The sequence below is a fragment of the Pezoporus flaviventris genome, unplaced genomic scaffold (genome assembly GCF_033815535.1).
Source record: "Pezoporus flaviventris isolate CSIRO_AGI_PZ_B2104156 unplaced genomic scaffold, CSIRO_AGI_Pfla_v1 ptg000016l, whole genome shotgun sequence".
NCBI classification, from domain to species: Eukaryota; Metazoa; Chordata; class Aves; order Psittaciformes; family Psittacidae; genus Pezoporus; species Pezoporus flaviventris.
This window is the reverse complement of record NW_026892564.1, coordinates 11,230,843-11,258,767: the sequence shown is the minus strand read 5'-3', so window position 1 is coordinate 11,258,767 and position 27,925 is coordinate 11,230,843. Positions and strand designations below refer to the sequence as shown.

General features: G+C 38.0%; 1 protein-coding gene across 2 annotated transcripts in view; it reads left to right on the top strand.

Annotated features, from left to right (window-relative positions):
• TRHDE (thyrotropin releasing hormone degrading enzyme) overlaps positions 1-27,925 on the top strand; it is a 685,146-nt gene that overhangs the window by 84,178 nt on the left and 573,043 nt on the right. For both annotated transcript variants that reach the window (XR_009743632.1, XM_061454791.1), the window contains exons 4-6: positions 550-704; positions 5,688-5,801; positions 19,439-19,576. Coding sequence is in view for 1 of the 2 variants with exons in the window: in XM_061454791.1 (XP_061310775.1) it covers positions 550-704; positions 5,688-5,801; positions 19,439-19,576 (407 nt within the window). In the remaining variant the exon portion in view is untranslated. The remainder of the gene's footprint in view (positions 1-549; positions 705-5,687; positions 5,802-19,438; positions 19,577-27,925) is intronic.

The following is a 27,925-nucleotide window of genomic DNA, read 5'->3' as shown; positions in this document are numbered from 1 at the left end:
TTTCTCACTGTTTTGGTGTGGTATGGTGTTTTTTTTTACCTGATGGCAATTCTAAACAGTTCACCATCTTTCTGGTTAAGAAACAGTATTTCTTCAGTGTTCCCCTTAATTTCAGTCCTTACATGAAGTTTGATGTGTAAGGTGTTCATAAAGGAGTCACCTTAATGAAAAGATAAAGAATGCTTGTAGTAAGTCTGTATTGCTACAGATGTGATATAGTAAAGATGAGGAGCAGTAGGAAATGCAGAAGTAAATTAACAAGGTATTGTAAATAAGATGGATTCTGTATGGAAAACTTCAATTAGAAAGACTAAGTACTGTGTTACAGCAGTAACAGGGTAAACGTGTGAGCAGATAGTGGCATAAGATAAAAAGTGAATATTTTATTAATATTTCCTAAATAACATTACTTGAGGGCTGAAATCAAGGTTAGGTTTTTTACATGTATGTTATTTAAAATGCTTTTAGTGATCATTTATGGCCTTACTTACAATACTTCAGCATAGTAGTTCCCTCCAGGATTTAACATATATTTTTTTTTATTTGTAGATCTGTTAGCTGTGCCTAAGCATCCATATGCTGCTATGGAGAACTGGGGACTGAGTGTTTTTGTGGAGCAGAGGATACTTCTAGATCCAAGCATTTCTTCTATATCATACCTACTGGACGTCACCATGGTCATTGTACATGAGCTGTGTCATCAGGTATTAAATTGGATATTTGATATTAATGTGAGAAACCATGCATTCCTTTTCAAAACTGAAAATGAATTTGTGTTGTTCACATGGACAGTTGCAACTTTTATTGTAACTGGAGTCCGAATAATATGGAGATCCATAAGACATATCACTAGAGAGCGGAAACTGGGAACTCACAATGGGGATAGAAGAAAAAATTAGCAGCAATGAACAAGTTCCCTGTTTTCTGTATGATTATATTCTGTATGGCGGGGTGAGTTTGTGGTATTGGTATGGAGACTGAACGTGCTGATAACTGCAGACAATGATTTATTGCAGAATTGTAGCAGATTCATGTTGAGTTTCATGTTCATGTCAGAAAAGATTTTGACTGAAATCATCTTCTTTCGTCACATATACACATGCTTCCATGTTCTTTTTCTTTTTTTTTTTTTCTCAATTTGGTATTGACCCTCTGTTCACTAATGATGGATAATCGAGTCTGTGTACAGAAACTTTTGTATCAATAAGAAAACTTTGTAATAAACATATATTACAATTTATTTTACATTTCTTCCATCTTCTTATCTCAATCTAAACACATTATGAGTGTTTAGTAGTATTGAGTTAAATGCAAATGTTATTGAAGAAATTTGCTACAGGGACAGGAAACCCTTTGTTGCACTCATAAGAGGCATAATCATAGCCTTCAGGTTAAAATGAATGAAATCCTACTGTGTAATCAGCATGGCTTACATCTGTGACTTTACAGAGTATTCTTTAAAAGGCAATGCAAATTCTTAACACTTTCTGCAAATAAAAAGTACCATATAAAAAGGAGCCTTTGTAATGGAGTTCTGGTAGTTGAACCTGGAAATAATAATGTTTTGTTCATATTCATGTTTCACATAAAATCTGTCGATGAATATGAAGTCCTCAACTACAACATGAGATTTTTATTGAAGGTTATTGCTGGTTTGTTCTCAGTAGGATCATCTGATTTTGTTATATGCTCTTTATTGTGTGGTACAATAGAGTAGCACACTGTTCAGCTAGAAAAATTATAGTGCCTTAGGAATGAGGTGTGGAAAACACATATTAGGTCATCAGATCTCAGCTCCTGTTGGTATTGGATTCTTCTGTGAGGTGTATTTTGTAGTGCTGGGTTCATTGCTCCTGATTACAGGGTTATGCTGCTTCTCTTAAAACCTTTTGATTAAATCTGATGATCAGTAACTTTTTTCAGCTTAAGTCTTCCTTTTTGTGAAGTCATTTCATTATTTCCAGTTATTCTTTGCACCACTTTAATAATTTACTCTCTTTCCAAAGTAATTTATGGAAGCAATTTTTACATCAGTAAGTTGTTCATTTATTTGATCTTCATTGCAACCAACACCTATTTAAATTGTTCTGGGAATATCAGAGGATCATAAAATGGGTAAAAACTATATCTGAATTTATTTTAGGGTAGCAATGTGGTCACAGAGTGCTTTTAAGTGACTTTAAAATTGCAAGTGAGAATGTTTACTTAGTGTCTGTGTTGATATTACTTCCAGTGCTGTTTGCTTAGTTGAAATTATCTTCCTCCATTCATGTTGCTGTTGTTTCTGTTTTGATACCAGGTGAAGATTAAGAATTGTGATTGTTACTTTTAGGTATGACTGTTTAAAATCCGAATTCCCAAACTTGCTGAGTATTACTGCCTGACACAGTGTTCAGGACAGATAGAAAATGAGAGACAGCTTTGCAGAAGTCCAAAGAAATTCTGTGGTTGTCAAAATACAGTTAAAAAGCATACAAGAAAGAATTTTATGCCTGATTTCATCACAGGTGACTTTGTCATGCTTGACCAGATATTTGTTTTAGGTACACGTTTTAGGAGGGATACATTAAAATTACATGAGTAGCATTAGTTTAGTCATTTTGTAGGTTGCTAGTCCTTGATCTTTCATTCTGAGTGTTCTTTCAGAACAGTTTATGTATTTAATTAAAAAAACTAATAATCAGAAGGAGGAGTGTTTTGGCATAAAAGCTTCTCCTCCAAGCCCCAACACACAAGTGAGATATTGGTCAAAGCGCACATGTTTCTAGTAGCTTAAGTTGATAGCTTGAAATAGTTGCCATAGTTTATTAAAATAATTCCATTAAGGTAGTAATCAGTTTTATTTGCATAGCATGGGTCAGTCCCACCTACAGCCTTTGAAAAAACAAACATTTGAATTTATGCACCATGATTTTTTGTGATAGTTTTCCTACCTGAGAACAAAAGTTGGTGTGACAGATTGAGTTAAAGAGGCATGAAAACAGAAGGAAAATTAAAAATTTCTAAATCTGTGTTATTTTAATAACTTGTAGAGAAAGCATATAGGAAGGAGTGTTCTTTCAGTGTGTCTGTAAAATAAATGCCTTCTGCAAGTCAAGCTAAGCATAATACCTGAGGGAGATGCAAAATTTGTCTAATTGATACATTTAAATTAATTTTTCTTTTCTAAAATAAAAGAAGTAACAATCTTCATTCCGGGGAAATAGTGTCTATAGCCAACTATACCAATAAATAAATAAACAATTACTTAAATAAATGAAGTGTGTTTTACTCAGTGTTTTCCCTTCAGATATATAACATCTAGAAAGATAATAGCACCTTTCTACTGGAAATTTTGGCTTCATTAATTGCAGAGTCTGGGACTGCTCTGTGTGACATTCATAACTAACTTTGATACTGTTCAATACTAGTTAAGCAAATTCCCTATGTTTTCATATTGGTATCACATGCTGTTATAATGCCTGTAAAACACTTCTTCCTTTTGGTGAATAATTAAATTAATACTTTTAATTGTCTCATTAATAAATATACTCATAAAAGACTATAAGAAATTCTCTTTTGTGACATGGTACTTAAAGTTATTAATTCTTTTGAGTTACTGGAAGATGTATTATGAACTTCACAACCTTATTTTCTTAAATCTCTCTCTGAATACTCACATCATACAATGACTATTGCTGGTTTCATATTTGTTCAGCAGTCCTCTTGTAATTCAAGAAATAAACTCTGTTGTGGTGTTCAGTCTGTCATTAGAAATCATTTAATCAACCTGTTATTGTATAAATATAACTGTCATAGTTCTCTGGTGGTATGCTACTCTAACATTTCAAATTGTGTTCATTATCTGTATGATAGTCATTTATAGTTTGTCTATCTGTATTGGTCCTGTAGAGGGTTAATTTATTAATATATTATCTAGTCCTCAACTGGATAATGCTCAGAGAGTGTCCATTAAGCTAGTTTCACTTAATGTATATTACTTTTGTCAACTTCATCTCTTCTCCCTAAATTCTTAACTTGTTTGTCAGTGACATTCGTTGTCATGCTTCACTTCATTTTGCTGTTCAAATCCTATTTACTGCATATTGTGTGGCAATCTGGTAATCTCAGTTTCTGTAGTCTGTTCTTTGGAGCCCACGCGTTTCCTTTACTATGAATCCTCATTTCAGCATTGATCCTTTCTTGGCCCTATTCTCACTCCACAAAGACATGCACAGGAGCGAGACCTTTCATTCAGGTCCCAGACAAAGCCTATAAGCCAGCCATCACGAAAGCAAACCTCTTACTGGCCAACTCCGCTTTTATTTGTTCCTCACTCTCATTATAGTGTCAGCAGCAGCTCCTGTCCTCTGACATGAGTCTCTCCCTCTGGAATACTTATTTGCTTCTTCTTTTCCATTATTTTCAGAGCTTACCAACTCCATGAAAACTCAAAATTATCTCTGTTGATTATGAATTAATCTAATTTTTAATCTCGTTAATTAAAAACTGGCAGACAATTTTACTGAAATAAAGTTTTGGTATTTGCTTGGCAGAAGGATGCTATAGAGAAGATGAAATATGTTTTCATAACAATATATGTGTTTCTGCTCTTACCACTGGTGTTACGATGACCCAGGTTACACAGAGCCATTAGAGTAATCTAATAGGGCCATCCGTCAGCAGAAAAATTGATAATCTGTGATTGCCTGATTTCCTTTGAATTCTTATCCTCATTCCTCTCCCACTGATCAACCTAGCTCTATCTAAAGTCCATCTTGACACTCATGTGTCCTGTGCCATGGCAGGTTTGTGGCTACTGAGCAGAGTATCTAATGTCCATGTTCTTGACTTGCCCCAGTTTAGGTCCTTCTCCTCTTTTCAGCTGCCTGATCTTCATTTACTGTTGTAAGAGTTTAATTATCCTTGCGATCTCTGTCCTTCTTTTGAAATTAGATGGAAGTCAGTAGGGAAATTCAAGAGTGACATGGGATAATGGGAAAGGCAGTCAGCTCGGGTAGGGTTCCCTTGCATAAACATAGGTGGCCTGTTTTAGATATTGTCTGCCTCTGGTTCCTGTTTGGGAAGGCTGCAGATCTCCTGCAAGTCCTGTATGAAATTTCCTAGGCCTGTGTGGGTATCTTGGGTGCCCTCATTTATGTAGCATCAACTACTTACTTTTATGCGTGTGAGTCCTACCCACAGGGAGATGGCATGGTTGTATAAAACTGTTTTCCTTAGGAAACTGACCAACAGATGGAGCATCATTAGTTTGGGAAATGTAAGAGAAGCTAATGCTAAAATTTAGATCTGGGGTATGGAGATTGTGTTCCCAGTTTTTTAAGATTTGCTCTATACATAGTGAAATTTCCAGGTAATGAATCCAATTACTTGAGTCAGAAGCCTTTTTCTGTCCTCTGTATATGTAAGATCCTTAAACCTAGGTGAGCTTCTACTAGTAGATCTGTGAGTACTCTCCTCAATGATTCTTTTTCCCTGCTTGTTCTTTTCTAATGTTTTACTCCAGTAATTTATGCATCCTGTAAAAGCTTAATTCATCAGTATATGAAATAACAGTTAATGAGTTTCAGTGGGTGATCTCTATTACTGTTTTTATTAAACAGATACATTTAATAGAATGTGTTGTGAGTTAAGGGTATATGCAAATGTGGTTTCCTAAAGGTTATTTATTTGTACTTTGTTTGCAGTGGTTTGGTGACCTTGTGACTCCAGTTTGGTGGGAGGATGTGTGGTTGAAAGAAGGATTTGCTCACTACTTTGAATTTGTTGGGACAGACTACCTCTACCCAGGGTGGAACATGGTAAATCAGTTTTATCTTATTAATTTAGAGACTCTACAGAGAAGTTGCTCTGCTATTATACTCCTGCTTTTATTATAAATGGAGACTGCTGAAAAATACCAGATGATGCATGCAAGTATCAGATGTCCAATGAAGGAAAATCACTAGGTGTGAAATAATTTGACAGCATTTCAGAAATGTAATCTGCAATTTATTACAAAAGAAATAAGGTCATGTCTATCATAACCCAACATTTAACTACTGTCTCTTTGCTCAGAAACATTTTGGATTAAAGCAGTCATGATTTAACATGGACTGTTTTATAAAATATTGAAAATATTGAATTTCATCTGTGAACATGATAAAATTTGATCCATGAAAAATTTGAAAGAAATGTTTGGCTAAAACATACTGAAAACTGAACATATTTTTTTTTGTACAGTATACTGTTCTCCTCTCCTTAAGTTTACTCTTTTTATCTTCCTGCAATATTTGGCCATCTAGCAGTGCATACTAAATTAACATGGGGTAAATAAATTGAGAATCTAGGTTTTGGTATGATTTTCAGCTGTACACAGCTGTGCATGCTTTGTCAACTGGTGTGCAAATACTGGAGCTTTCTGAGGGCAAACTGGTAAAGCCATGCTGAGGCATTCTTTTGGAGTCCTTCAGTTACATCTTACCTAGTCAGGTCCTAAATTATATCAACCACTGTAGTCTAGAAATATGCTTGTAAGAAAAATAAGATATAAAAGACCTCGGGACAAGGAAATTTTGTGTGAGACCATGTTGAAGGTTGCTATCTAGATTTTATTGTCCTTTGGAGAATTTTTTCTGTTTGCTGACGTTTTCTGTTTGCACATTTAATTATGTGGCAAAATATTTGTTATAAATACAGATTGCCTGTTTCGATTAAACTCTTGCATACTAACTTCTGAAATGTTTTTTTCCCATTTCTGGTTGATTTATTGAGTATTCTTGTCCTATTAACTTTTGTGTGCCATGAAATGAAGATGCTAGAATTATGAGTTAAAGCTAATTTTTAAAAACAGTTGCATACTCTTGCTTTAGGTGTGCTTCTTGTGAAGTTTGAATTCTTTGTAGTATTATAATTTTTTCTTTCAGGTGTCAATATTGTTTATAATTGCATTATGAAAAGGAAAATAAATCTCTATCTGAACTGACATCTGTCTTGCATAGGTAGGCTTGTTGGGTTTATCTGGCTTTGGCAGTATTAAAACTCATTCTTTTCATCTCTATGAAAAACACATCCTGAATTACAATGTAATGATTCTAATTATGAATGCAATGAAATCTGGCAGGTCTTTATGATTTTAGCATAGTGAAATGTCATAGATGACAACGTTTATACACTAAATTTTATCTTCAAATCATCAGTCATTTTTTCTTCACATAATCAGTTTAACAAATCCAGAATAACTTTGCTTTAGAAGTCATTTGGAGATTTCTGTGGAATTAATATAATGTTCACTGTTATGTAAATGACATGCCCATCACATGAAATCCCCATGTCTTAGCAGAATACAGGCAAAACAAATGGGTTAAACAAGGTATGACAGTTAAATTGGGAAATCAGATGTGTGCTGCATAGATTAATATTAACTACACTAATATTGCTGTGCCTGAAAAAGTATTAATCTGTCAATTTTTTCCTTAAATTAAAAACAAGGTAGACATAAACTTTTCGTGTCTTTGGATATCATTGGCCTTTGATATACAAATAGCCATGCTGACATATTTAAATAATTACAAAATCGGTGGCAAGATGGAACACTTGATTAGTTAAACATTTAAACATGCTGCATCCTTTTGCACGCTAGAGAAGGAACCAGTACTGTGATGTTTCTGCCATACAGAGATTGTAGGAAGAGGAAGTAAAAGTTGCAGTTACAGAAATTTGGCTTGCTGTATAATTTTGTTGCTGGTATAAAGCACATTTGTTGTTTAGATTATACTGACATTTGTAAGCCTGAAAAAATAAAAAGCATTTATAAAAAGAGAAACTCCTCCAAACAAATTCACCCCCCTCCCCAAAAAATGAAGGGTATAATATGAGCTTTGTAAGTCAGTTGCAAAACAAGACCTACAAACCTTATATTCTGTCATGATGGTTAAACAATATTCCAACATTTGAGATGGTGTTTTGTCAGTGGTAATTCTTACCTGTGTAATAAAAATAAAAGATGCTATGTTGTATGATGCCACATCTCTCTGAATAAGGAAAACAGAGTAATATGCCAAATCCTCTTTCTAAAGAATTTAGAAAGTTAGGCAGTTAACTTGTTTCTCTTGTAGTTCTGAAATGTTACCCTTGAAAGTTTCCTTGGGAAGCCCATGGACTAAAATGTCAAATTCAGCTCATTGTAACCTTTTTAAGGCTTTTTTTGTCACATTTTATTTTGGATAAGTTTATAAATAGAAGACTGGTAGTCAGTTTCAGAAAAAGGACTTTTATCTGGAAATGTAGCTTGGGCAATATGGATGCATCTGAATCAAATAGATCTACCCACAGCTTCTTACCTAACTTGTTGGATGCCTATAGGCTGCAGGCAGATAAATTTTCAGCATTAAGGCTCTATAAAGCCCTTAAATTTTAGCTACTATTTAGCTGATGATGCTTTTCTTTTAGCAGAGCTGAGCATTTTTTTCAGTGTCCATCTTATATAGCATTCACAGGCTTGGTATGGCTGAACTGAGACTCTTGAAGAGCTATCCATTAGGCATGTTCACACCATTATAACTTAAACCAAGAGCACTGAGTTCTGCACAAAGCAGAGCACAATGATTTTGTCAGAAACCTGTTTTTCTGGCTTTTCTTTCTTCTCTACATTGTTTAGCTTGATTAAACATTTCTTCCTCTTCTGAGATTCTTGTTTTTTATCAGGTTTTCTTAAATTGTTTCATAGGCCTTTTTTTTTTACTCCAGGAAAGATGGATGAATAATAATATTGGCCAAACTGCTGTGGAACGTAACATTTTATTGAGCCTTCCAGCAGGTCTAGAATTTCTTGTTTTGTCCAGAAGGTGTTTACATACTTCATCAGACTTGTATAATCTTAATACAAAAGGAAATACAGTCCTTATTAAACCCTTGCCATCATTATGCCCTGGATCCTCCTATTAAAATTTTTGGTGAAGGACCAAATGCAGAGTCATTCTGACGGAGGTGTCTTTTATCTGTTGCAGTATAATATAAGGTACATCAGAACTGTCCTTGAGGAAGGGGACAAAGTTTCGTGGATTTTAAAACAGGAAGGTGAGCTTTCTTTCTGTTTTGAGATCCTACAGGGTTCCACCAGAGGTCTTACTATCTTTTTTACAATTTAAATTACTTCGGATCTGTCATGGTTTAACTCCACTTGGCAACTTAATACCACGCAGCCACTTGCTTACTCCTACCCTCATTCCCTGCTCTGGGTCTGTTTGAGAGGAGACTTGCAAGAAGGTAAAACACATTGGTTGAAATAAGACCAGTTTAATAATGGAAATGAAGTAAAATATAATAATAACAGAAATAGTAATAGGGAAAAAAAGAGAGGAGGAATATATGAGCATGACATGCTGCGGTATGGAATACTTCTTTTGACAGTTTGGGTCAGCCGTCCTGGCTGTGCTCCCTCCCTGCAGCTTGTGCCCCTCTTCACTGGCAGAGCATGGAAAACCGAGAAGTCCTTGTCTTAGGGAAAGCACTACTGAGCAACAACTAAAAAAACATGGGTGCGTTATCAACAATATTCTCATACCAAAGCCAAACCACAGCACCGTACCATCTAGTGGGAAAAAAATCAACTCTATCCCATCTGAAACCAAGACAAGATCAAAGCTAGAAATTCTTATTTCCTGCCCTCAGCTAGAAAATAAGTCCATGAATGTTACTTCTTACCTTTTGAAAGTGAAGCTCCCTTTGATTTTATAGGAAATATATCCCTACTGTACAGTCATTAGACATTTGCCATGGAAATTAATTCACGATTCTTTCCATTCCAGCCTCTTGCCTTGCCTATCCCCCAGACTGATTTTTTTGGAAATTTTTATTCTGAAGTGTCTCAAATTCTTATTCTTAAATCTTTGGAGTTTCAACAGTTGTTTCTGTGTTGTCAGGATAGTTTTAGGAAGAAAGCTGGCTCTGCAAACTGTTCCTCCCATAGATCAGAGAATTTTGCTTGATCATGTGTATTCAGACTAGTCATCTGCATCTGAATTCCCTGGCTGTTGCTATTTTATGACTTAGAAAGAGATGAGGTTTCTGTATTAGAAGCTTACCATGTAACTTTTTGGTTGTCTTTCCATGCCATCAAAAAGCAACAGCAGCTGGATGTGAGTTCTTGAGCTGTAAGATCTTACAAGTGACACAACATAGTCTCATGTCTGTGGAAGCTGCCTCTGCTAGTTTTAGGAGCAGAGAAAAGAGAACGTTAGAGCAGAAAACTACATGCTGGTAGTTTCTACTTCACAGCCCTGTCTTTTCTCATCTACCCTGCTCAATTTCCTGTTTCAGAGGCCCGTTTGTAACTACATATTCCATCTTGCTCTCTGTTTCTTTCATTATCCTGAAGTCCTTTACAGGTGGCTTTGTAAAGGAAGGAATTCAACTGAGGCTGACAGATCCAGGAATTTGTTGACTGACCTTTTGCCTCCGTATATTGTGGTAGAAGAAACCATCATGTTTGTCCTTGAATGTCTCTGGAATTGGGGTAGGTTTTGAGGACTATGACAGCAGGAATTATGAGCATGTAATTTTCCCTTTCATCTATCAAACAAGCGTCAAATACTTTAGTGGTCAGTAGCTGGCTTGATGCTGAGAAAACATTTCACAGAGCCCAGCTGCCTTCTCACTTTTTTTTTATTATATAATAGTTAGCTTTGCTGACAACTTTATTGGCTGGGCCAAGGTGTAGTACACCAGTGATAGCTTTGAATCCTTTGCCTTCCCTATCCACTGGAGCTCTAGGATAAGATCTCCAATTTTCTTGTGTGCTTACTACTTTTATATTTTTCAGCTTACTACTTTTATAATTGCCAGACATTTTCTTAGTATTATACAATTGTGATTAAAGTATTTGGAGTAAAACTTTGTGTCTACATGGAAAAGCATCTTTCATCTTTCTTAAAGCAAACCATGCTTCCTTCACACTGTTAGGTTCCAAAGTCTAGGAGATCGTGCAGTTACTACAGGCAGCTGAAAATTATGATGAGATTGCACATAGTTTCTGTTTGAAAAATACATGCTGCAAGAAATTGCCTATGCCTAAAATTCTAAAGGAAAACCATTTAACTGAACTTCTGTACATTAAGTACTTCGAACATCATGCAATATACTGTCCAAACTCTTGATAAATTACCTCAATTGCCTATCTTTCTCATTGACTCAGTTGGAATAATAAAAGTATGGCTGTTAGATACGTATGTATCTTTAATGTGCTTAGACTCAGATTGCCCCCTAAAGTGATTGCCTGAAGGTGTAAAGTTTTTTTAGGCATTGTTTGACTCATAGAAAACACAGAATATTATTATAAGTTTTGAAGTAGCCTTAAGACCTGGGCTTTTTTTGATTTATTTCATTATTATTTTGGCATTTCAGACCTGAGCTGAAGCCTGCTTGATCCTTCTAACCCAACATAAATATCACGCTGGCTCAGCATTGAGAGAGATTCAGCCTCTCATTTTTTAAAACTACTTTCATCTCTTCTTTTTTGGTTAAAAGCTCCCCATGCTGGAATAAAGTAAGCCTTTAATTAATACCACATGGAGTGTTTTTTGCCCCAGTAACTGCTCAGTGAAGTCAGTCCTTGTATGATTTTCTGTTTTAACTCAACTGTGGGGAAAGCTTTCAATGTAAAATTGACTAGAATCTCATGTATAATTGACTTTGGCAGGAAAAAAATAAAACGTAAAGGTAAGCTGCAAGATCTGGTTGCCAATTACTAGTCCTTTTAAAGTACACCAGTTTAGAAATGCTTATAATACATTTATCTTATAACTAGGAAAATAAATCTCCATTTCCGCATGGTCTTCCTTAACACTTTCTTTTTTTATGCTCTGGTAATATATTTTAATATCCATTTAATAATGGAATTCTTTAAGTAAACTCTTAACACTTAGAGCTCAGACATAAAAGAATATCAATATTTAGGTGAAACATTTATTCAAGAGAGTAAGTTCAAGTTTGGAGAGTGTCAGCATCTCTTCATTCTTCATGTCATTATCTGCTCATCTTCATAGAACAGCTAATACGACACTATGATGAGAGCTTTTGGGTCATGTGAGTTCAAACCTCCTGAGTTTGGGGTTTAGATGAAGCTTTTGTTTCAGAAAGAAACTTCAGTAAACTGGCTGAATTTCAAATGATTGTAAATTAGTAACCACTTTGTCTTCAGTAAAAAAGAGAAGAAAACTTGATGGCAAGTTTAGCCTCAAGGCAAGGACTCAATGCAGGGTAATGCTACTGAAACAAGAACACACACTTCGTCAGGAAGTGTAGTTGGTATGGGATGTTCAACAGCAAAGCTGTAGCTATGTATTTGAGGGCATTCTTACTGAAGGTGTCTGCTTCTCACATTTTCAGCTGTCCTGAATGTGCTGCCACTGTTTATTTTAAAATCATGGTAGTGTGCAGTTACTTGGAACCCAAGCAATTTTTGGTTTGCCTGCAAAGTATCTTTGGTTCCATCAGGACTTAGGTCATTGAATCTCATCACTTTCAGGCTGAAACAGTCTAGGCATGCAAAACCCATCCAGCAAATGTGAGAGCACCCCAAAATTATTCTCATTGAGGGTGACTTCTGGCAGTTGTTGCTGGAAGTTGACTCAGTATACTAACCACATCTCAAAGCTGCTTTCATTTGAATATTATTTACTGTTACTTGAATTGAGATGAATTTCCTCTACAGATTCCCCCTGTGGATTTTGAAGTAGAGGGTAGACTTCATACTTTGCCTAATGTTTTAAAATGCTTTGGAGACAAATGCGTGAGGAGACAATGGATCTGTGTTCATCTGTTTTTTTAATGACTTTATTTCTGTAAAGGCAACTACACACAAAGTGACAAAATATGATCATGGAGAGTGAAACTGGCCTTTTTTTGTGAAGGGCTGGTGGTCAGTATGTGTTGTTTCCTTTTCTAACACTCCCTTTTCTCTACTGCATCCTCCTGTTTTGTAGGCCTACATTTGGCTTAGTGGTGTATAACCAAATTAAAGGTACACCTGGAAAGCAGAGTGGTGAGAAGAAACAGCAGTTGAAGTAGCTGGTGTAATTGCTTAAAAACTCAAAATCTAAGCTGCTTGGCCTCTTAAGCAGGTTGTCAGGAATATCTGATTTGGCACTTTATTAAAAAAAAAATACATATCCAATTCTCTTTCCTGATACTCAAAGCTTTTGGTGTTCCTTGGCTATGAATTCCTAGAGCACCCACATTGCTTTATAACAACAAAAATCATCAGTGAGAAAATTTCTCATACACAGCAACAGAAATTTTGCAAGGACTTTGAAAATACAGAAAAGAGGTTTATGAAGGTAGACACAGAACCATGACATACAGCTGATAATGTAGAATATTCTATGATTCTGTTATGGTGCAGGCCTCCTTCAACAAGCTGCACACATAACTGAAGCACACATACAGAGATATAAATTCAAAAAAAAAAAAAAGAAAAAAAGAAAGGTAATCTGTAAGCTACTTATCAAAAAAAAAAAAATACTGTTGGGAAGAAAGAGAAAGAAATGCTGCTTTCATTTGCAAGTACTCAAGAGACTTCCTGTGCTGTGACAACTTAGATTTTATTAGCATGTAGACAGAATTTGCTTTTGTCCCTCAGTGGATCTTTTGTACCCTTAAGGTATTGTATTGAACTTTAGGTTTCCTCATAGATGGTATTCCTTTGTAGTTTGTTAAGCTTCACCCTGAAATATATTGTAAAAGAACTGAACCGGTAGTGTAGATTCTGGTGTTCTTTGATTGCTTTCAAAATTTGGCCCTGTTTTTTTTCCCCTAGAGTGCAGTTTCCCTATAAACCCAGGTACTACATCTTGCAAATGCTTGTTTTGTCAGGCATGAGAGATCACTTATCTCTGTATTCATGATAGTAAAGCTCTATATTTTGGAGAAGATATTTCTGGCAAATTTGTCAGAAAAATCATTTGCAGATTCATTCGCACACTAATATTAAGCTTTATTCATGTAGATTCCTCAGTCTGTAAGCTGTTTGAATAGCTTTCCCAGAACAAAGATGAGGCCTTTAATATTGAGGCCTTTGATCTCTTCTGCCTACTAATTATCAGTTTTGGCTTTCATTGTTCTATTCTTTTTTATTCCACTGTTGGATGTTTTCATTTTTTTTTTTTCTCCATTTTAATTCTTTTCCCTGGTATTTCATATTAATTTTTAGAAATTATGTTTATGTGACTGTGTATACGTTATTGTCATGCTAACTTGAACTCTTACACTGTGCCTTAATATGATATTGTAGAGTCACCAGCAGCAGTCCCTTTCCGTTACGTCATTGTTATCCTGTTATGCACAATACATTTTTAATGGCACCTGAAGGTACAGACTTTTCTGCCAAAAAATGTTATTTCAGGATTCCTTTCTTTACATTTAGAGGTAGAATAGTTAAACAGTGGGCATCCTATTGGAGATGAATGCACCTTTCCATAAACCTTCCTCCCTAGAACAAAGTGAAAATAAACCAGAACCAGAAAGCTTTTTTGTGGGTAGCCAGTTCCTTACTTCTGTTTCTTTTTGCTATGGAATGTTTTGCAATATACATCACATTTAAAAATCTCTAGATTATTTCCATAATGTGGAAAAATTGCTGTAAGTGGAACTTTTTCTGACCCATAGTATTTGTGCTTCTCTTACCTGAAGCAGTGAAATTTGGATTTTCACAATGATTAAATGCTGTCTAAGGAGCTGACAGCACAGACAAGGGATAAGTCTTTCAGGACAACCTTGTACCAAATAGAGTAGGTCTTATTGCAAGGATTAAAAGAAGTCTTTCCTATAGAGAGACAAATACTTGAATCTAGTAACCACAGATCTTTGATAATGTAAATGTTTGAAAGGCATGGTTGTCTGATAACAGCTTTTCAGTCCCTGCACCTGAAAGCATTCTCAAGAATAAGAAAGATTATCACAGAAACATGGTGGGATGGCTCCTATGACTGGAGTGTTGGGATGGAAGGTTACAGTCTCTAGAAAAGACAGGCCTGATCAAGGAGAACCTGCGGATGAAGCACTCTATAGACAGATAGGAAAAGCCTCACGCTCGCAGGCCCTTGTTCTCATGGGTGACTTCAACCACCCTGACATCTGTTGGAAGGATGGTACGGCCCAGCACAAGCAATCCAGGAGGTTCCTCCATTGTGTGGAAGACAACTTCCTTCTGCAAGTAATAGAGGAGCTGACAAGGAGAGGTGCCATGGTCACCAAGAGGGAAGGGCTCGTTGGAAATGTGATGCTCCAGGGCAGCCTTGGTTGCAGCGATCATGAGATGCTTGAATTTGAGATCCTCAGGACAGTGAGAAGAGCGTGCAGCAAGCTCAGTGCCCTGGACTTCAAAAGAGCAGACTTTGGCCTCTTCAGGTACCTGCTTAGGAAGGTTCCATGGGATATAGCCCTAGAGGGCAGGGGGGCCCAAGACTGTTGGTTGATATTCAAGCATCACCTGCTGCAAGCTCAGGCGTGTTGCATCCCAACCAGAAGGAAGTGCAGCAGGAGGGTCAGGAGACCTCCTTGGATGGATAAAGAGCTCCTGAGGAAAATTCAAATGAAAGAAGAGTCTTATAAAATGTGGAAGCAAGGACAGACGGCCTGGGAAGAGTACAGGGATGTTGTCTGGGAAGCTAGGGACCAGGTTAGGAAAGCTAAGGCCCAGTTAGAATTAAACGTGGCTAGGGATGTTAAGGATAACAGGAAGGGATTCTACAGGTACATAGCAAATAAAAAACAGACTAGGGAGAATGTAGGCCCCCTCAGGAAGCTCTCGGGAGAACTGGCTACACAGGATTTGGAGAAGGCTGGGGTTCTGAATGACTTCTTTGCCTAGGTCTTCACTGGCAAAGGCTCTGACCAAACCACCCAAGTCTTGGAAAGCAGATGCAGGGACTGTGAGAATGAAGACCTTGCGCCCACTGTAGGAGAGGATCTGGTTCGAGACCATCTTAAAAATCTGAACATGCACAAGTCCATGGACAAGGAGTTAAAACTTAAACAGGGGAAGTTTAGATTGGATGTAAGGAGGAAGGGTGCCTCACTGTAAGGGTGGTGAGGCACTGGAATGGGTTGCCCAGGGAAGCTGTCAATTCTCCATCCCAGGTGGTGTTCAAGGCCAGGTTGGACAGAGCCTTGAGTGACATGGTTTAGTGTGAGGTGTCCCTGCGCGTGGCAAGGGGGTTGAACTAGATGATCTTAAGATCCTTTCCAACCCTAATTATTCTATGATTCTAAAAGGGAAAGCAATAAGAAATAACTGGCATGTCTTTTCTTCTCAACGTGGGTCTGGTCCCCCAGACTTCACCTATCCACAGTTCAAGGAGAGTTTGAGGAGAGGAGATGAAGAGATGGAACTCCAAGTGGGCAGTAGGAAGATAAAGAGCATAGGGGCTTCCTGATTGCCTTTAGAGAAAGGCACACATTTGAGTGGAAGCACTTCTGTGCTTATTTCAGGCTAGGTTTCTGCTATTGTCACATCAGCTTCTGTTCAGAGCCCTGGCCCTGTGTTAGCACTGCACAGCATTGTACTTCCAAGCAAAGCCTCAGACTCATCTGAAGCTATCTTTTCCTTTCAGGTGGATCAGTCTTTGGCTTTTTTCTTGCAGTCATACTCCTTCAGAGGATGGTCATTGTTTCATATCTAGCTGCAAACCTGTCACCTACCTTGTTGGCAGCTCGGTGCCCTCATTAAATGCATCCCAAGACTGATTTTTTTTTACAATTTCTGTGCTACATGTTTCTTTAGTCCTGTAAGTATCATGTTAGATCAATTCCACTGTACTGTGTAGAGCAAGCTAACAAGAGACTAGAAAGACCCTCCTCCATCAGTATAAGCAAGTTGTTCACGTGTTGGCCTTTCCCCCTTAATGTGTTGTTAGGACTTTAATAGCTTAGTGTTTCTTCAACATAATTACGGTGGTATTTTCTCAACATAAGTTTTAGTTTCTTTCTGCATTTCTGTTTCTTGTTGTCTCTTCAAGCTGCTGGTCCTTGTGTGTATCATAGAATAGTTAGGGTTGGAAAGGACCTTAAGTTCATCCAGTTCCAGTCCCCTGCCATGGGCAGGGACACCTTCCAATAGACCAGGTTGCTCAAGGCCCTGTCCAACCCGGCCTATATTTAAGTCTCCTTTTGAAATCTGCTCTCAGGGGGTTCATCCTAAAGGAAAAAACTGGGAATGTTTTGTTTGTTGTTTTGTTTGTTTTTTTTTTGGGGGGGTGGGGTGGTGGTGGTGGTTTGTTTTTGGTTGTTTTTGGTTTTGGTGTGTTTTTTTTTTTTAATCCTTTTATTTCAATAAATGTAGCTCTATAGATTAAAAGACCTATTAATTCCCACTAAAATGCAGGTTTACATGTTTGGAGGTATACTAGCTATTCCAGTTGTATTCCAGTGTAATGGTGTGACATAAATTTTAAGGAAGACTTTTCAGCTATGGTAACTTGAATGAGTAATCATGAATCTAAAATGTTCCTTTTCAGGAGATAACCAAAGAAACAAACAGAAAACCCAAATGTAGCCTGTCCTTTTTATTTTTTTTGGTATTCTTCTTCTGTCTTTGCTTTATGTTTCATATGTGCTGATTTTCTTGATTCCAGGTTCTGTATTTAAAATATTAATTTGTGGTTAAAAATGATCCTTTTAATGAATTAATTCCGAACTAACAATCCAGTCCCACAAGTGTTTGTGAATTGTGATATTCAAACTTGAATTTGGACACAGATCCATAACTCTTGTGTGTTCACACCTGTATGAACAGTCCTTTACACCTGAGCAGTTTTACCCTGAGTAGGACTGTCATAATAATTGTTTCCCTACACCTTTTTTCCCCCCATAAAAAAGGGCAGTTGCTAGCTATATATGCCTGAGAAAATCTGTAAATGAACAATAATACAAACAAGACATTACTTCTCCCTTCACAAACCTTGCTTCATGCAGCCAGCTGAGAACACTAGGAGTGTGGTGGGTAATTGGCTTTTCTGCATCCTGTGTTTTTAATCGCCTGAATATACAATCAGCTCAAGGTACATTTCTTGTGCTCTGATGAATTTTAACATAAAGGTTTATTTCCAGATGGATCAGCACTGGAAGAGTTTTTCAGCTGTCTTCTAAATATAATTTAAATTAATACATTGATACCAAAACCTTGACACCCAAGAAATTAAACATAGAATTTATTATGTAATTGTGTGGTTATTTTATCTGAGGACATCAAGGTGGCTTTTTAAAAAAATGCAGCATTCTCTAGAGTTCCTTTATGTTATGGCATGAGGTTGACAATGATTGAGGAACATTTGGGTTTAGGTAATTTAGATACAGTTCAAGATACGTCATTTCAGGGTAAAAAACCGCATTGAAACCTTCCATAATTTTTAATTCACTCTTCGCATTTATTTCTGACTCAACCAAAACAAGTAAATGAAGCTCTTCTTTCCTGAAACAGTATTTTGGATTAGAGACATCTGTATGAATTCAATATGAGGGAGTATTAAGGCATGTAATTTCTCAGCTGCAGAAGTCCCATCTAGTTGCACTGTAAAATTGAGTGCAGCATAGTTCATAGGCTGTACATGCACATTTAATTAATGTTGCTGCCAGAGTAAATATGCAGCAGTCTTGGCATACCTCTGCAATCTGTGTTTATGGAAGGTATAGAAACAAATTAGTATGTTGGATGTTGTTTGGGTTTGCACCTGACTCTGATGTAGCTGTGACTTTGACTATGTCATTTAACTTCTACATGCAGCTATTGTCCCAGTTGTAAAGAGAGATAATAATGTTTTCCTTCAGGTGGAAGTTACAAAGCTTTTAGAGCACGCAAGCTCTTGAGGAGAAAGGATTTCTGTACCAGAATTATGAAAGACAATGTAGGCACCTGTAACACTGTTTTGGGCTCTGTTCATTGTCCTGTCCCATGCTGACCTGCTGTGTGAACTTGGCACAAAGAGCCAAGTGACTGAAACTTCACTAAATGAAGCAGTAGTAATTGTATTTACCTATCTCTGTCAGAAGTTTTCGTACCCTCAAACCTGCATACCAGCAAGTTTTCATATGCAATCATCTCGACAACTTGTTGCATCCATGTATTTTTGTGATTGAAGACTACACAATTTCACCTCTCTCACCACCCTTCTTAACTGTGAATTAATAGTCATAATCAGAATTGCAGTCTGCACCTACAGATATGCTTTGGTTCATTTAATAGTCTTTAATTTGATTTCAGTGAAGTTTTATTGCAACACCAGTTTTTAAGTCAGAGTCTGTTCCATATTCAAGATTGTAGGAGGTCATGGTGATTTACATTCCAACTAGGTCTGATTTTAGCCAACTGTCACATTAGTCAACTGCCTCTGATAACTGTGCATAATTTCTGTATTGTTGTAAATGTGTATTGGCCTGTGATACTACTACATGCGCTGTATTTCAGGAAAAACAGAGATTTCTGACAGATGTCCTACATGAAGTGATGTTGCTGGATGGTTTGGCCAGTTCACATCCAGTATCCCAGGAGGTGCAGCAAGCCACAGATATTGACAGGGTGTTTGACTGGATTGCCTATAAAAAGGTAAGGCTAATTAAACTTACCTTTCTCTGTGTACAGTTATGTCAGTAGTTATTAGAAGATCATGTTCTGTCTGTAGAACAAATACCAGTTCAAAAACCCCATACACTACAGTGGCTACTATTTGGGAAACTTTAATTTGTGTGGAATCTATTTGTAATATACAACAGTGATTTTTTCCAATTAAATTCAACATATCCAGTGCTACTGAATGTTATAAATAATAGATTTGGGGTTTTTTATTACTATTCATTTTGTAGTGGTGTCTGAATTGTGTTAGATGCTTTAAAAAGCAGAACGATGTGTAGTCTTTGTCCTTTTGAAACTCTCTAGGAAAAGGATCCAGTGCTGAAGTTAAATGTAAAGTTTTTTCTTTTTTTTCTATGCATGAGAATTCTTCTGTCAGTCAGTGAAAAGTCTGAAGTCATTGTGGAGCAGTGAGAGTGGAGGAACTGCCTTCTGGTGTGGTAAAGGAATTTAAGGTATTAAACTCAGGCAGTTTCAAATTGTGCTTCAATGAACAGAAGGCCTTTTGGCCAACTTTGGGACTGAACAGCTTCTGGGTAGGAGTGAGAGGGCTGCACACTTTCACCTTCTCCATTTTTATGTCTTTGGGTTGTTAGTATATGGCCCAAAAGCTGGTGATTTCAATCTTAACACATGGTTGTTCTCTGCTACATGCTATACGTAATACTATGCCTTAATATCGTGACCAACGTTTGGAGTGTGATGCAGAAGCTGCTCTCTGCAACCTTCTGCTGTGAAGGCTGCACTGGACCTCTCTGCTGATGATTCAGTTACAGGAGTCTTTTGACTATCACCTTTGCATTTGATAATCTTTTCTTCTGCGCTATTAGCTGCCTAACATCATACTGACATACACATATGTACCAAGACAGCAGCAGCACAACACTGACTTGCCTACTGAGCCTCCAGTTTATCCAGTGCTCATTCTGGGCTAAAAAAGATGTGTATCCTCTCTTATAATCATCAGTTATTCCCAGTCAGCAATAACTTGAACTTGATCCTTTTCCATGAAAGGATCTCATTTGCCTTTAAGGATGGGCAAATGAGAGTGTGTGTGTGTGTCCATGTAATAGGTGTAGGATGTAATATGCAAACACAGAATACCTAGGGAAATATTTTAAAATGCTGGAATTGCTCAAAAGCCCAAGTAACATTTTCAAAAATCCCTTAGCTGGCTTTGTAAACATTAATCTTGGTCAATTAAGCTGTAATAGCCGGCAGCTTTTAGCATACTGAAGTATTCTCGTTGTTTAAATGTTTCGGTCATATGTTTGCTGGTGGTAGCTGAACCTCAGTTCAGCTTAGTATGTTTATAGGCTTATCTCACATCAGTATCTCAATATTTAAAGCTAATTATGTTTTTATTAGTATGATAATAGTAATATCACACAGTAAACTGATACTTTACATTTTTTAAATTATGAATACTTTTCAAACATAAGGAATTTTCATTTACATTGAAATGACAAATAGGGCACTAGCTATTTTAGCTATAGTATTAGCTATAGTATTAGTGATAGCTTTTTTATGCAGGGTATTAGGATCTCTGTTTTTGGTGCAGATTAAAGTACAATCTTAACCCTGTATCCTTCCATTTAAAGGTTCCTTTTTCATTGTAACAGTAGCCGTGGCCAATGGATATGGCAGGATCTCCATTCAGCTTCTCTGATAGCCAACTCTCCCGAAGCCTAGGTGACACTTGAATGTGCTCATAGCAGGGCCTGATTCTGTAAATTTTGAGTCTAGATAGGAGATTCCACCTTGAGGAATGGCAATGGAAGAATTTACTAAACACACCTTCATAGGTGAGGAGATTAAAAGACCCAGTCTTTCACCCATGGAGACTTCCTGTCTGATAATTTGTCTGTCTGCTATTTTCTGTAACCATTCATCCTTTTGTTTTAGATACAAGCAGTGTCTAATAGGAAGAAACTTTCCCAACTGACTTCATAACTGCTCTTTTCACTGTTTCTGTATCTTCCTCCAGACACCTGACACTGCTGTCTACTGAGCATAGATTAGAGCAGATTTAACACATTGTAGATCTTACATTGTTTCATTCCTATGTAGCCTTGTAGGCATGCATGCATGGCGTGCACTTAAAATCAGCTAGGGAAATAAGCTTATTTGTTAGATAGCTAAAACATTTGCCTATCCTTCTAGTTCTCCAGTGGCTGCAAGTATAAATACTGTTTTGAATGGTATTTCAATAAAATCCAAACTGTAAAATTATACTGAAGGCTTTTACCTGGTCAGGCATGTGCCTCAAAGTCCTCCTGACACAATGAGCCCTGCTAGAGGGATGTTGTTGCCAGTGTTTCTGGGATGGCTTTTTGTTTGCTGACTGATTTTGTAAATTGCTGTCAAGTATTAAGTTCTCAGGATATTTTTCTGTTGACTTTAGTATAAACTTTGGATCAGGACCATCATTGATGACTTTTCCACTGTCTTAAAAAAACAGCTTGTTTTCGAACAGTCTAGGACTATGTGCAGTATCTTTTGCCTACATTTTGGTAAGGTTTTATTTCATTCTCTTTTCTTTTCTTTTTCTTTTTTTTATATGTCCATCTTGTGCTCCCTGGGACCTTGGATTGTCGTTGTGATCTCTTTTCTCTCTTCACGGTTCTCTACACGATATTGAAATCATGAAACTTTCTCCCATCTAATTTTTGTTCAGTGAAATGACAGTCATAGAATGTCATTGTCATTTCATTGTCTTTACTGTCATCACTGTGGCATAAATCAATTAGACACCATTAAAGTGCCCATCTCTGCTAGGCACTCAGCTGTCATTTTCAAGATATGCCTTTTTCTATACACTTCAGAGATGATCATTGAAACTATGCTATTTAAATATCTTGGAGCTGAATATATTTTTCATTTCCACTTTCTTGTCCTCGGTGGTTGCACATGTTGAGAAATCTCATGACATAAGCCTCTGAAGAATGGCATTCAGGTAGTCCCACAAGCAGAGTGAAACAGATACTACAGCCCAGCAGCACACAATGTTTTTCCATGTAAGCTGTTGAGGGTAATGTTTGCCTCTTTCAAAAGCATCATACTAGGTAGACATTCTTTAGATAGGAATGTGTCATCCTTCACTAGGGTCACAAATATATAGAGAAAAATAAGAAGTTGTGATAATTTGTTAATAAACAGTAGTGGTAGAGTATTCAAGTCTCTCAATTTACATCAGAGGGGGTAGGTCTTCCTATTGCAGCTGAAAGTGAGAGAGTGTCCTCCCATGATGATGGGAAAAGTGGTTATATCCCAAGTGTAGTAGGAAATACAGCCAGCTGAATACAAGAGTGGATCTGAGAATTGTTAAAGCAAAAAGCATGACAGCCTTTCCACACCAGAAATAACTGACAGCAGGAGTCATAGTCCTCAAGAGCTGCATCAACAGAGGAGGAGAGAGTACAGCAAGAATAACTTGAGAAGGAACAATCAGTGAGGAACAACTGGCATTAATAAAATGGAGAAACAAGACAGCTGCATCTCAAAGGGAGCAGCCAGATCCAGAACAGCATGAGAGAGAGAGAGATCCCAGACAGAACTAAAGGAGTCATGGCCCTAGATGAGCAGTCACAGCCAGGTAAGAGAAGGGATGAAAGGGCACCAAGGATACTGTAGAGAGCCAGATAATATCTGAAGTCATTTCAGTCAGCCTGCTGCATGCTTTGAAGTGTGCTGGTTGAAGATTCTGGCAGCAATCACAGCAAGCAAGACCAGCATGATGGAGTGTAACTATAAAAGTACCCCCAGTAGAATATGTCTTGGCAAGTGACAAACAATAATCAAAACAAGGAAGAGGATGACTGGAATAGTTTAGAATATCCCTTCTTTTCTTCCCTGAAGCAAAATTAACCTCAGTAGTGAGATCAGTTACTGGCCCTGGCTTTTTAATGCAGGCAATTCATTATTTCCTAAACATGTATGTGAAATTTCTTTTTCCTTCTTAACTATATGCCACTTCTTTGAAAATGCTTTTCCCTGCTTTCTGTGTTAAGTGATGGAAGGAAAATATATTTCTAATAACAATAATGAGAGACCATGCTTCCTGCGTCCCCTCAAAGGCAATGTTCTGTGTTAGGAAATCTGTTCAACTAAAAATTTGCACAAAGAAAATGCTCAGCTTCCTTGTATGTTGCAGTAACAGTTCTGGCAAAGGAGAACACAAGAAATTGAAAGCAGTGGCTTGCTTACCCTTTTGAGTGTAATTCTCTGAAAATTTACAGCATAATGTGTTCTGCAAGACTATGGAAGAACAGGAAGGATAACTGCACTCACTGGAAAGTCTCTCTAAGAACCTGGTTCTTTTTACTTCTGTTCTTCACACATTGGGAAGGATATTGGCACTGTAATAACAGAATAAAACAAAAACCCCAAGGCATGTATTCTTCCCAGTAAAACCAAGATTAGTATCAGAGTGAAAGCCACTCAGTTTGTGAGTGCAATTAATTTGTCACAGTGTGCTTCTATGAAGTGACCATAGGAAAAGTGAGAGCAGCTCATTAATAATGAAAGAAATTCTAGATAAATACCTGTAAATAGTAAACCATAGTAAAATAGGTTTTATTTTTAATTATTCAGTTAACTAAATCAATAACATAAGATGGTATCCAGCTACTTAAAAGTCTTACAATACAATACAGGTAGCTTTACAATCAACACCCGTACCATAGTGTAAAGGGAGAGCTCTGTTTTCCCTGACTAATTTAGCTGTGATGTTGCCCGTGAATGCCATCAAATCCTGGGTGAGCATTTTGTGATGCTGGTTTCTGTTCCATGACTTGCAAGTGCAGCAAGTCAGTGCCCAGATTGCAGAAGGTGCTTTCAGGAGCCATTTGTTTGTGATGCATTGTAACAGGGGAAGTATCTTGTAGTAAAAATAATTGCTTTTTATTTAGATAAAAAGATCATAAGTCACTACTGCTTCCAATATGAAAGATGTTGAAAGTCAGAGTTAGTGAAACCTTTAGGTACAAGTTCAGAGCAGCCCCAAGAGTTCTTGACTTGTATGGGAAAGTATGCAGGCTTTCCCACTCTTTCCAGTGGGTGCTATTATGTAAAATTAGGCAGGTGCTTCAAGATATTTAAAATCTTAAGGCATCTGAAGTACCATCCTGATTCAAGATAGTATTTTCTGAAGAAGAAACGTAGAAACCATTATGTGTAGCATATAGAATCATAGAATCATAGAGTAGTTAGGGTTGGAAAGGACCTTAGAGATCATCAAGTTCCAACCCCCCTGACATGGGCAGGGACACCTCACACTAAACCATATCACCCAAGGCTTCATCCAACCTGGCCTTGAACACTGCCAGGGATGGAGCATTCACAACTTCCCTGGGCAACCCATTCCAGTGCCTCACCACCCTAACAGAAAAGAATTTCCTCCTTATATCCAATCTAAACTTTCCCTGTTTAAGTTTAAACCCTTTACCCCTTGTCCCATCACTATAGTCCTAATGAAGAGTCCCTCCCCAGCATCCCTATAGGCCCCCTTCAGATACTGGAAGGCTGCTATGAGGTCTCCACGCAGCCTTCTCTTCTCCAGGCTGAACAGCCCCAACTTCCTCAGCCTGTCTTCATACAGGAGGTGCTCCAGTCCCCTGATCATCCTCGTGGCCCTCCTCTGGACTTGTTCCAACAGTTCCATGTCCTTTTTATGTTGAGGACACCAGAACTGCACACAATACTCCAAGTGAGTCTCACGAGAGCACAGTAGAGGGACAGGATCACCTCCTTTGACCTGCTGGTCACGCTCCTTTTGATGCAGCCCAGGATACGGTTGGCTTTCTGGGCTTCAAGCGCACACTGAAGCCAGCTCATGTTCATTTTCTTATCAACCAACCCCAAGTCCTTCTCCACAGGGCTGCTCTGAATCTCTTCTCTGCCCAACCTGTAGCTGTGCCTGGGATTGCTCTGACCCAGGTGTAGGACCTTGCACTTGGCATGGTTAAACTTCATGAAGTTGGCATCAGCCCACCTCACAAGCGTGTCAAGGTCCCTCTGGATGGCATTCCTTCCCTCCAGCATATCAACTGAACCACACAGCTTGGTGTCATCGGCAAACTTGCTGAGGGTGCACTCAATCCCACTGTCCATGTCAGCGATGAAGATGTTAAACAAGACCGGTCCCAACACCGATCCCTGAGGAACATCATTTGTTACTGGTCTCCAGCTCGACATTTAGCCATTGACCACAGTTCTTTGTGTGTGGCCATCCAGCCAGTTCTTTATCCACCGAGTGGTCCATCCATCAAAATGATCTCTCCAATTTAGAGACAAGGATGTTGTGTGGGACAGTGTCGAACGCTTTGCACAAGTCCAGGTAGATGACATCAACTGCTCTACCCCTGTCCATCAGTTCTGTAGCCCCATCATAGAAGGCCACCAAATTGGTCAGGCAGGATTCCCCTTAGTGAAGCCATGCTGGCTGCCACCAAGCACCTTGTTGTTTTTCATGTGCCTTAGCATGCCTTCCAGGAGAATCTGCTCCAAGATTTTGCCAGGCACAGAGGTGAGACTGACTGGTCTGTAATTCCCCGGGTCATCCATTTTCCCCTTCTTGACAATGGGGGTTATATTTCCCTTTTTCCAGTCTTTGGGAATTTCACCTGACTGCCGTGATTTCTCAAATATGATGGCCAGCGGCTTCACAACTTCATTCCCCAGCTCCTTCAGGACCCACGGATGGATCTCATCAGGTCCGATGGACTTGTGCGCGTTCAGATTTTTAAGATGGTCTCCAACCAGATCCTCTCCTACAGTGGGCGCAAGGTCTTCATTCTCACAGTCCCTGCATCTGCCTTCCAAGACTTGGGTGGTGTGGTCAGAGCCTTTGCCAGTGAAGACCGAGGCAAAGAAGTCATTCAGAACCTCAGCCTTCTCCAAATCCTGTGTAGCCAGTTCTCCCGAGAGCTTCCTGAGGGGGCCTACATTCTCCCTAGTCTGTTTTTTATTTGCTATGTACCTGTAGAATCCCTTCCTGTTATCCTTAACATCCCTAGCCAAGTTTAATTCTAACTGGGCCTTAGCTTTCCTAACCTGGTCCCTAGCTTCCCAGACAACATCCCTGTACTCTTCCCAGGCCACCTGTCCTTGCTTCCACATTTTATAAGGCTCTTTTTTCATTTGAATTTTCCTTAGCAAAAAATCTTAAGGCATCTGAAGCACCATCCTGACTCAAGATAGTATTTTCTGAAGAAGAAACATAGAAACCATTATGTGTAATATATAAAGAGCTACACACCTAATGTACCTCAGGAGCATTCCCCACAGTGGGAAGAACTGTATGTGGGTTTGGTTGGAAATAATAAAAATGGAGTACAAATGTTAGTTTTATTTTAAGGAAAAGCTTGTTAGACTAGATTACTCAGTGAGGGTAGAGTAACTGGGAAGGTGCAACCTGTTGCAGTACAGGACTGTCTTCTGCCTGTTCCCTGTTGAAAGGCAGTGGCAAATGGGAGGTCCCAAGGACTCTAGCAAAACCAAAGCAGAAGTTGCAAAGGTGACTGAAGACACTCTCCTCTGCCATCATTTTGCATGCTTCTTTCCCCAACAGGGAGCAGCAAGAATAGAACAGTGCATCTGTGTCTTAGGTGTTTCCATGACTTAAAATAAAGTTTTAATAAAGGTGGATGTACATGGGAATACCAGCACCAGAGTTCCTGAAGTGCACTCACCTTTCTGCTTCTCTGGTTTTACTTTTTAATGATAATTTTTAGCAAAGGGCAAAGCAGAAAGTACCTTTGTAAGCCTTTACAGGCTGTTTTTTTCCCTGAAGGAGTCCAAAACCAAACAATGCCCAAATGAAGGCAAGGCATTTGCTGGCACACAGCCCAGTTCAAATCAGTAAAACAAGAACAAGAATTTTACGTGTTAAAGAAGTAAGTTGGAACAAGTTGCAAGAATTAGAAGTAGAAAATAAACTGGAGATAATGAAATCAAGTAAAAAGAAAAAAATTGACATAAAAACATGATCAATATTTGTATCAAAATATGATCCTGCAGGACTACTATTCAAGAGGGAACTCTCTGGAATAACCTCTGCATCCTGTTGTGTTGTTGTTTTATAAAGGTATGTTTAAGCAGTGGATAATTTCTGAAGCTTAAAAGAGGAAATAAAAGAGAGAAAGTAGAATGGCATTTTTAATTATAGTTAGCTGCAAATCAGACTTGGGAAAATGGATTGAGATTCTTATGTTGTATTTAGTGAACTAAAAAAAAAAGTAATATTAATATTAAACTTTTGTGGAAACAAAGTTGGTCAAACAGACCTGACTTCATTCTTTAATGAGATTGAATATGTGGTTGGTA